Source organism: Gracilinanus agilis, chromosome 3 (genome assembly GCF_016433145.1).
Source record: "Gracilinanus agilis isolate LMUSP501 chromosome 3, AgileGrace, whole genome shotgun sequence".
In the NCBI taxonomy this organism is placed as follows: Eukaryota; Metazoa; Chordata; class Mammalia; order Didelphimorphia; family Didelphidae; genus Gracilinanus; species Gracilinanus agilis.
Genome location: NC_058132.1, coordinates 501,162,109 through 501,173,399, shown reverse-complemented (window position 1 = coordinate 501,173,399; position 11,291 = coordinate 501,162,109). Strand labels below are relative to the sequence as shown.

At 36.1% G+C, this 11,291-nt stretch overlaps 1 protein-coding gene across 2 annotated transcripts in view; it reads right to left on the bottom strand.

Moving 5' to 3' along the window:
* Positions 1 to 5,370, bottom strand: part of GCC2 (GRIP and coiled-coil domain containing 2) — a 50,482-nt gene extending 45,112 nt beyond the window's left edge. The window contains exons 1-5 of one of the 2 annotated variants that reach the window (XM_044670488.1): positions 5,265 to 5,370; positions 4,686 to 4,742; positions 3,160 to 3,244; positions 2,139 to 2,206; positions 735 to 839 (exon numbers count right to left, since the gene is read on the bottom strand). In XM_044670488.1, the coding sequence (XP_044526423.1) occupies positions 735 to 839; positions 2,139 to 2,206; positions 3,160 to 3,244; positions 4,686 to 4,742; positions 5,265 to 5,270 (321 nt within the window). In that variant the 5' untranslated portion in view covers positions 5,271 to 5,370. The remainder of the gene's footprint in view (positions 1 to 734; positions 840 to 2,138; positions 2,207 to 3,159; positions 3,245 to 4,685; positions 4,743 to 5,264) is intronic. The other variant, XM_044670487.1, reaches the window with a different exon arrangement.
* Positions 5,371 to 11,291: the final 5,921 nt, after the last annotated feature.

Below are 11,291 nucleotides of genomic sequence, written 5' to 3'. Positions count from 1 at the left end.
TCTAAGTCTCCCTTTTTCTGTTTGTTTGTTTCCCTCAATCGTATTCCTTTCTCTTCTTCTGACTCTCCTCTCCCTTTAACTGCTCAATGTCTGGATTTTTAACTTCCTTTGCAATACAATAAAACCTTTGGTGAAAACTCATTCACAATATTATTAATTATTCTGGCTACTAGCATGTTTATATTTTCTTCATAGATGTAGAATGAAAGGCAGTAAGGTGAACCTTATACAGAAAATGTGGCAGGGAATTTAAGTGGCAAGAGAACTCCCTCCCAGGGTCCTGAAATCTTAAATTATTGAGATTAGCCTAGAAAGTAAAATTATTTTGACTGGTAAAGGTTGGACCGGAGGCACAATCATCAGCTCAGCTGCTCTTTCTTCTACTCCTCTACTCTCAACCCTTTCTTTCTATACCTCTATGCTCAGATTCCCACAGATTGGTCAATCCAATGCATATCTCAGATTCTCATTGATTTCCTTGATCTTTCTCCATGCCATCATCCCTGGATAAGATCTTACTTTACTCCAAATAGCATCATAATTAAATATTATTTACTTTGATATTTTTAAAATTTCAGAATATATATCTATAAAATAACTTCAGAGATTACTTTTTTCTATTGAAAATGCTTTTCCTCAGTATAGCCATCATGATTAAACAATGCAACAATAAAGTTAGATAGTAACTGAGAACATATTAAAAACATTCATGAGAAAAAGATAAGTTTCCATACTTCAGCTTCTTGCTTTATTTTAACATTTTCTTTCTTCAGAGCTAAACAGTGTTGCTCAAACTCTGCTTTTTCCAAAAGAACAGTATCCAGTCGTTCTGTAAGAGCCTATTTTTGAACAAAACAATATGTTCATTAAGTGCTAATCAAAAAAGAGATTATAGTTTGGTCACCAAATATTAATATGGTACTGAAACATTTTCTGCTTTATCAGGAAATGGATGACCAGACACTCGTTTTTAGAATTTTCTGTGGCCTGCTATCTGCTATCTATACTAACATTCTGATGATAATCTAATGGTATAATAGTTATTTCAAAAGAATTATTTTAAACATGGTTTTATTTCATAAAGGCTAAAAGATCAGATGAATGGTGATAGTTCTGAGAGAATTAAGGGAAGTTGGAAAAGGGATCAAAAAAAAAAATCAACTGATCTGGACAAACGAAGAGTAAGGAGAAGAGGATGAGGAAGGAATATGAGTTTGAATTCGAGGTGAGGGAAAGATATCCCAAAACAATTTATAAGGTGGTCATTATAACGTAAAAGAAGACAATACTGATAGACTTGGAAGCGATGAATCACTACTCTTTCTTCTAGGCAGAGATGTGGTGGCCAATAGGTGCAGAATGAAACCTGTGCTTTAACAGTTGGCCATTTTTATTTGCTTTGCTTGATTTTATTTACAACAAAGGAGGAGAAGTTGGGGAGGAAGGTCAGTGGATAGTGGTAGTGATATTTTTTTTAAAAAGGAAATCAAGACATAAAAAGTAAACAAATATTTAAGTAGGGAAGCCTATTAGCTAAAAGCAGAAAGCTTTTAAGCTAATGCTATAAAAGTGGTTTGGGTCTCAAAGGAAATATAGATAGAAATGAGTAGAGGAGCAGAATCATACCCAAGTTAATGGTTGAGGAAAAGTCAAAGCCCCCCCCCTCTCTCTTACTTTCACTTTCACACACAAACAAAAATTTTTAGAGTTACAAATTATCTTAAAGGGTCTATGGATAGAAAAAAAAATACCCTTTTATTTTCCTAACCTCTGCTATTCTAAGCATTTTATTTTATGTATGGAAAAACATTAATCTGAGAAAGGATCCATTGATTTTACCAGACTTCCAAAGAGATCCAAGACAAAAAAATGATTACGAATTACTGATCTTAGAACCTCCTTATTTTATAGATGAAGAAACTGAGGTACTAGGTATCTAAGTGACTTTTCCAAGGTCAGAGAGATGGAAGAGCCAGGATTAGAACTAAAGTCTCCTGATTTATAATAGTGTTTCTTCCAGTACACTAAAAGCTGCCAACTTGCAAGGAGTTATGACTTATCATCAGATATTTCTCATAAAAGTAAATGCATTTAAAAACTACCATTTACATTAGCAATATTCAGAAATATTCTATTACCTGAATTACATCATTAGTTCCCCCAGCAACAGGTTTTGATCTCAATTCTTCAATCTCCTTCTCTAATTCTTAAAAACAACAATAACAACAAAAAGATCCCAGGTAAAAAATGTTATACATTTTGAACAAAATAATTCAGAAATCAACAAAATAATTGCATAAGGATTCTAAAAGAACAATTTATAAAACACCCAATAGTTGCATCTTTGATTTAAAAAGAGGCAAAGTAGCACTTCCTCCCCTCCCACAAAATATTAAGTACTAATATAAAACTCACAACAGGTTATATAAAGACCTAAAAATAGCTACATATGCCCAATTTTGGACCAGAACTTCTGACTAAATTGCTCTTTTTCAATTTGATCCAAATATTACTGAAACCAAAATCTTTCTAGTCAGGAATTCTTAGGGTAACATTTAAAAGTTATCAACATTTAGGAAATTCAAAGATAACATGCAGAAATATTTACATTAAAGAAAAATAATGAAGTATTATTTTTAAAAGGAAACTATAAACTAAAGACAGCACTGAATATCAGTGAATGATGATACCTACTAACATATATATAGTGATTAGTAGGTGCTAGGCACTGTGTTAAGTGCTTTACTATTATCTCATTTGACTCTCACTAATTTCTTTGATCATCTGCAAAAGTTCTTAAAATTGATTGTTTAAAATTATTTCATAGGAAGCTTCTCTCTTTTTCTCTCCTCCTTCATCTTTGTATTCTCCTTACCTCAAACAAGAATTGTTTTATCTTTCTCATATTCCTTTCAGCTCAATCAGACAAAGGCAACTGCTCTTTACTACGGTAAGATAATTAAAACATCAAAGGCTAGGGTGGGTGGAAATCCTAAAAAGTGTTAGTTTCCATCAGACAGTGTGGGAAGAATTATATGTTTTGCATGGTATCATCAAGGACCAAAGTCAAGTCAGTGTGATATTAGCAATTACTTAATATTTCTAAAAAGAAAATGAAGATCTATGTAGTTAAAGCAGATGTTTTATCAAGCTAATTACCTGTGCATCTTGATTTAGCTTTTTGTATTATCATCATCTGCTTCTTGGCAAACTTGATGAGATCTTCCTTGGGTAATGTTTCTAACTGAAATGTAAATAGACGTTATTAAAAATGGTTGTAAGTTATGTTTCTACTACAGCATAAAGAAAATACTTCAAATATTTTGCTAAAAGTAGTCAAATGTTAATATGTATTGCATGAAAGCACTTTGGGGAGGGGGAAAAGATAATCTAAATTGCAAACTATCAGAAAATAATTGTCAAAAATTGTTTCTACATGTAATTGAAAAAAAATAAAATTCAATTAAAGAAAGTCCAATATTGGGGGCAGCTGAGCGGATTGAGTCAGGCCTAGAGACAGGAGGTCCTAGGTTCAAATCCGGCCTCAGCCACTTCCCAGCTGTGTGACCCTGGGCAAGTCACTTGACCCCCATTGCCCACCCTTACCACTCTTCCACCTATGAGACAATACACTGAAGTTAAGGGTTAAAAAAAAAAAGTCCAATATTGATATTTACATCTTTGCTTTTCTTAAAAAGTTTAAGTCAGTTGAACAAAAACTATGCCTAACTTCATGTTCACTTTTTAAATAAACATAAAAAGGAATCTATAGGCAATTAAAAATAAAGACCATTTTCATAGGCTAAGAAACTGGATTAAGTCTGACTACAGGAAAATTCAAGAACTGTTGTTGAATGAGAAAAGTGTATTCTACCAATAATTTAATGCTTTTAGAAAGATTTTTGTGGAGAAATTATTGACTTTTTAGAGATCTATCTTTACCTTACATACCATGGTACCGAACACCCTCAATTTACAGAACAAACTGAGGCCTTTGAGGTATAAGTCATAATTTAGGATCACACCACTAGTTAGGAGAATTTTGACTATGCTTAGTCTTTTGACTTCTACTTAGTCTAATGATTTTTTTAAATTTTGTTTTCTTCTACTAAAGCACTTATGCACAAAGCTCTTAATGTTTTGGAAAACCTGCAGAATCTTTCAACAGTTATAGAACTCAGAATACTAACTTAAATGATAAAAATCTGCTAATTTGGAAATAAGATTATCAACATTTCAGGAGAAATGTGTTCCCTAGAAGTACAATTGAAAGGGTTTTCCAACTGTAAAATAATGGGGGTTGGCCTCAATGCACTCTAAAGTCTCTTTGATTTCTCAATTTTAAGTTCCTATTAAAATTTCAGACATCCAACACACATTTACATGTGCTAGACACTATGTTAGTTGTTAGGCCTTGGGGATATAACAACAAAAAAACAAGCTTCTCAAGGATTTTCCTGGAAGTAAAAAAAATATGTAAAAGAAAAAGCAAATAGAGTAAAATAAATGCAGTTATTTGTGGGTGGGGAGGCCCTTGGAAGCAAATAAGGAAAGGCTTCCAACAGGACATGAGCTAAGTTAAAAAGGAAGTTAGAGATTCTAGGAAGCCGAGGTGTAGTATTTTCATAGAATTCGTTAAGTAAACTTGTATACAGCCCATGACAGCATTTTAATTTATTTATTACCTTAGATTTGCCAACCCCAGGTGTAGCTGGTGAAGCTACTACATCTTGCCCAGGATCCTGCAAAAGAGAAAGAACCAAAACCTATGATTTCCCAAGCCCGAATTCTTTAAAAGAGGCTTTATCAGCAAACCCTCTCCTGGAACCAGGTGAGCAAAATATGGGGTGTCCAAAAGGTCTTAAACTTTTAATAGCTTAAAGTCGCACTTAGATTTTTGGGACACTTGGCACCCCTTTTAAGGACAACTGGGAGGGCTCGAGGCTGTAGCTAACAAGAGGGAGTGGGCAAGGTGGGGTGTGGGGTGAGATGCTTCAGGCAGGTAGGAGGGTATATTAAAAAAGGCGGAGGTTGTCATCACTGGGGAACCTCAGGACTAGGGAGGGAAGGGCAAGGGGCCGGAGAGGGGATGAAAGGAGAGTTGAGGCAGCCGTCGGGATTGGAGGGCGGGGGTGAGGGGCGGCGAGTCAGCTGAGGAGGCCTTCGAAGCTAGGAAGACTTCGGAAGGCAGGGAAAAGGGGAGACCGTCTACGCCGCAAGCATCACCCTTTCTCCCCTCCCCCAGAGCACAGGAACCAAGTTACCTCCATGGCCACGCCGGCATCATATACACACACACACACACACTGTGCCCCCCTAGTCCGGGACTAGCCGGTCACCGTAGCTACCACAGCCAGGGCCGCAGCTACTGCCGCTTCACTTCCGTTTCCAGCAGCTGCTGCGATAGAAGCCTCTGATGACGTAGAATTTATTCGTGGGTCAAGGGTGACGCTGCACCGCGGCCCCGCCCCATCCCACCCCTAGCGTTACCGCGGCAACGGGAACCGCCTCTCTGGTTCTTCTCCCTTCTTGCTCCGCCCCACTTCTTACTCCATTCTTTCTGCTCTCTGCCTGTTGGTTGAGGTGGCGCTTCCTGCTTCAGCCTTCTACATCCGGGAGTAGGTTCCCAGGCTCCGGTCTGGGTCCTTCCTCCTATGTCCCTTTTTTCTCAGTGCATCCTGGGGAATGAGGGATGAGGAAGGGGAAGTGATAGACGTGCGATTTAGCCAGGTCCACCAAATACTAAGCCAACCCCAAACTATTTCTGCGAAAAAGGCACTTAAATACACAAATACACATATACACTAGAGAGGCTAAACTTACCCCAAACCAAACCACTTTTCCAAAAACGTACTTAAAACACACAGACACACAGTGGAAGGGCTAAGCTCACTCAAAAACAAACCACTTTTGTCAAAAAGGCACGCATACACTGGAGAGACTAAGTGCATCTAAAACCAAATCACTTTGCCAGAGGCAGTTACAAGTCAGCTAATAGGAAAAATAATACTGGATCTTAAAATAATCCACAAAGGTGAAATTAAGGGTTAACCAGGTGCAACCCGTTAGAGGATTCCAAAATGAAAAACATACATTTGGTGATATTAAGGGAAAACGACTGATCGAAGCAGGCGTGATCTGTTCATTGTTCTGTGCATGTTGGAGGGATAATGGAAGTGGGTCATGTGGATTTCTTCCTTCCCCTAAAAATAGATTAATTTTGAGAACTGAACAAATATCTTAAAGCTTATTCCCTTCAGTGTTTGAGGAGAAAGATATCAATGCTGTGCTCCTTGTGTAGGACATATAAAACTAGAGATAGAATAAGCTATGCCAAACTGGTAAGAAAAATTAGAAAAAGTGGAAAGAATTGACAGCAATATTTATAGTAGGATGATGGACCGATATAATTGGTGACACCCATCAATCTGGACATCTTGCAAGGATTCTGACTTTACTGTGGAACTAGACTGGTAAACCTGGTGTAGGGTACTGAGGCTTTAGTTGCATGACCAGGTCACCAGAAGACCTGACAGTTAGTTCACCTTGTTATATAACTAAAGTATTTGTGCATGGACCTCTTCCAGGCACCTTGCCATATCTTGTTGGCCTTGGGACTCTGCTGGTACTGGAAACTCATCCTATTAGTCTTGTAAATGATTTTCACCAACCCTGAGAACATCTTTATCAGAATACTCCCACAAAAGACATCTGTGTACACCTAATTATTTTATGCATATCTTTATTTACTTTACCCTATTAAGAGGTCCTCTTAACATAGAATAGTTGTGGTGATCTGTATGTCTGCTGGCCTTTATGGACTGCTCATTATTCATGTATAAGTTACCTAATAATAAACTTGCTTTTGTTAGGAGACACACTGGCTTGTCTAGTCTCATTTTTCAGCATCTCTCTCTCTTTGAGCTTGGGATTGGGGGAAGTTATTCCTCCTAATCTCTGTTGTCATCACACACTTGAATACCATTTGGGAACTTTGAAGACTGCAGCTTGGTGCAAAGGAAGGAGTACTTAATTTGAATTTCTTCTACTCTTTTCAGCTTTAAATTTAAGATCCAGGATCTTAAGGATTGTGGTATTACTATGAAAATATATGATGATACTCCAACAGACCAAACAGAGTCAAGGTATAATTTTGGGGAGGCCTTGAAGGAAATAATAAAGAGGTTTTAAATCTATTTGTCTACCTATTTCTCATCTTATACCTAACCAAGTGATTCTAATAAACTTTATTAAATTTAAGGCCTGTCTCATAATTTAAATTCTTACAATTGTTCATTTGCTGCGCATTTATTAAGTACCTGTTATATATATATAGGATTGTAACAGATCTTAGGAATTCAAAGACATCCCTTTCCTCAAGGATTTTATATTATATATCTCTCTGACCAAATTCTGAAGAGGATCAATGATTGGCACTTGTAAAAGGAGACTATTTTCTGTCATACCCCTTAACCTACATAAACTAATATATAAAACAGATGTTCTCAGAGCTAGTAGAAAGCTGCTAGAGAAGTTCTATTGTATTGAAATGGGTTATATGAACTCTACATGTTGGCCATCTACCTCTATGTTATATTTTGAATAGCAGGGATTCTTCTTGTGTAGATTCCATTTTAGTTTTTTATTATTCATATCTAAATTATAAATCTCATAGTTGTTTGACTGGTGTTTTGATTTTGAAAGCCTGTTTACTAGACTGACAAGATATAATGAAAGTAATAATAGCTAACATTTATATAGTGCTTAAAATGTGCAAATACATGATATCGCATTTGATTCTTATAATGATCCTGAGGTTGGTGCTAGTCTTCCCATTTTGCAGATCAGGAAACTGAAGACATTAAAGGACTTGCCCAGTATCTCAGAACTCATCTTCATGATTTTAAGTCTGGCATCCATTATTACACCTCTTAGTAGCAGGTAAAGCTAATGATTAATAAATAATAAAGCATAATAGTTGAGGCAGCATAATGGAGTCGGGAGAATTGAATTTCAGTTTTACCTAACCCATGAACTCATTATTTGACTGGAAACATATCACTTTAATTTATCTAGACATCGATTTTCTTCATCTGTAAAGTGAGATTAGATTAGATGATCTTTACATTATGTGGTTCTTTGAATAACAGAATAAATCAACAGGAACTTGAAAGTTGAATTTGTGTGATTAAGGCAAATGGCTTTCTTTTTTTCCTCCCATGTACAGTAAGACCTCATAATAATAAGCTAGAACTCAAAGTCCAAGAGGATAGTGTTTAATGCAGTAAATTACATTATGCTAATGCTATAGCAAAGAAATGCCCAGTTTGAAGGAGTTATAATCATACTATAGATCCCTATCAGTTAATAGCTTGGAAGAAAATGGTTTTCAAAATAATAATGAGACCAAGTAGATGTTATGTTCCTTCTAGCCTTCTAAAAGTTTCCCAGAAAGTTGCTTTAGAATATTTTTTATTTCCAAAGAAGAGGATGGATTTTTATTTATCACAAATAAAATAGAATTGTGCTAAGTATGGGATACAGAGAGCTATCCCACTCCTGTTTCCTGTTTTCTTATGCTAGCATAGTTCAGTTCATAGCTCTTTGGCATTTGTTTGTCTACTGAATGTTTCTAAGCCTGAAGTTCTAAGAAGAAATGAAGGAAGAGTTGTGGTAGTACATAGAACAGACAAGAGGGGATATGGATCCCCTCGTTACTTCCTGGAGCTACCTAGGAAATTTTATCTCCTTCAAGGCCTCCTTAAAATTATACCACCCTTGACTCTGTTTTCTTTTAAAATTTCTTTCATTATTATTTTTTACTCCCTATTTTTTCCTCATGCTGCTTTGAAAAAGAAAGGAAAACAATAATAAATATGCATAGTCAAGGAAAACAAATTCCTGCATTAGCTATATATATACCCCCCACCTTCACCCTAAAGTCTTAGTTTTCATTGAGTTCATTAGGGTAGTAGTTTGTTTTATGATCATACCTTTGGAATTCTGGTTGATTATTATGTTGATCAATTCTTAAGCCTTTCAGAATTGTTTATCTTTACAGTGTTTGTTATTATATAAAGTGTTCTCCTGGTTCTACTTAAGTCATGCTATATATCAGTTCATATAAGCTTCACAAGAAACCTATCCAATAATGTTTGTTTTAGACTGTGTTTCAAAATTCCTCTAAAGTGTTAAACGTCTGGTCATTTAACAAATGTATGATTCTGCTTGTTAAAGCTTTATCAAGGTGATGTTTTTCAACAAAGTTTGTTCTTCCACTCATTTCACACACATTTCTTTGTTTAATGAAGTGGGGACATCCTCCTTTGGCTCTTTCTCACCAGAAGAAACCACCCTTCCCTTGACCCCCACTAGTTGTTGCTGCTCCCCTATAGCTCCTTAGCTCTTTGTGCTTTTGAACTAACAAGTGATCCTTTGTTTTGGTTGGAGTGGACATCCCCTTCTCTAGATTACAAAGCCAACAAGTTTTAGCAAGTGCTTTGAATGCCAAGCAAATGCTGAATACAATACAATTTTTTCTCATCAAAATGTGTAGAATACTAAATTCAATCAGTTGTGAAAACACTAAGTACCAAGGTGACTATATATCATAATTTGTTCAGCCATTCACTAATTTGTAGTTTTGTTTTTCTTTACCACAAAAATAACTGCTATAAATATCTTTATACATATGGATCATTTCACTTTTGATTTGATATCTTTGGAGAATAAACATTGATCCTTGTTGGATCAAGGGGTGTGCAGTTTAATAATTTCTTGAACATAGTTCCTAAATGATTTCTGAAATGGCTGGACCAATGAATAATTCTACTAACAGTGCATTAAAAGAGGGCAGTTGGGTGGCTCAGTAGATTGAGAGCCAGGCCTAGAGATGGGAGGTCCTACGTTCAAATCTTGCCTCAGACACTTCCTAGCTGTGTGACCCTGGGCTGACTTAACCCCCATTGCCTAGTCCTTACTGCTCTTGTGCCTTGGAACCAATACACAATACTGATTCTAAGATGGAAGGTAAGGGTTTAAAAAACAAAACAAAACAAAACAAAACAAAACAAAAAATACACTAATGTGCCTATTTCCCCATAGTTCCTCCAGTATTTGACATTTTGTCTTTTCTCAATTTTGCCAATCTAACACGTATGAAGGAGAACTTCAGAATTGCTTTATTTTTTATTTTAAAAATTCTTCCATGGTTACATGATTCATGTAACCCTTCCCCCCACTCTTGCCTCCCCCATCCTGGAGCTGACAAGCAATTCCACTGGGTTGTATATATATATATCATTGTTCAAAACCTATTTCCATGTCATTCATATTTGCAGTAGAGTGATCTTTTATCATCAAAACCCTAATCATATCTCCATGGAACTATGTAATGGATCATATGTTTTTCTTTTATGTTTCTACTCTCATAGTTCTTTCTCTGGATGTGGATAGTGTTCTTTCTCATAAGTTCCTTTGGACTGTCCTGGATCACTACTGGATTGCTACTAGCAAAGAAGTCAATTACATTCAATTGTGCCATAATGTATCGGTCTCTGTGTATCATGTTCTCCCGGTTCTGCTCCCATCAATTCCTGGAGGTCATTCCAGTTCACATGGAATTCCTCCAGTTCATTATTCCTTTTAGCACAATAATATTCCATCATCATCAGATACCACAACTTGTTCAGCCATTCCCCAACTGATGGACACTCTGTTGTTTTCCAGTTTTTTACCATTACAAAGAGTATGGCTATAAATATATTTGTACGAGTCTTTTTCTTTATTATTTATTTGGGGTACAAACCCATCAGTAGTATGACTGGATCTATGGGCAGGCAGTCTTTTAACGTCCTTTGCACATAGTTCCAAATTGCCCTCCAGAATGGTTGGCTCAATTCACAACTCCACCAGCAGTGCATTAATGTCCCAATTTTGCCACATCCCCTCCAACATTTATTATTTTCCTTTATTGTCATATTGGTCAATCTGCTGGGTGTGAGGTGGTACCTTAGAGTTGTTATGATTTGTATTTCTCTAATTATGAGGGATTTAGAACTTTTTCATGTGCTTATCGATAGTTTTGATTTCATCATGTGAAAACTGCCTATTCATATCCCTTGACCATTTGTCGATTGGGGAATGGCTTGATTTTTTGTAAATTTGCCTTAGTTCCTTATATATTTGGGAAATTAAACCTTTGTCAGAGAGTTTTATTCTCCTATTTTGTTGCTTTCCTTCTAATTTTGGTTTCATTGGTTTTGTATGTACAAAACCTTTTTAATTTTATA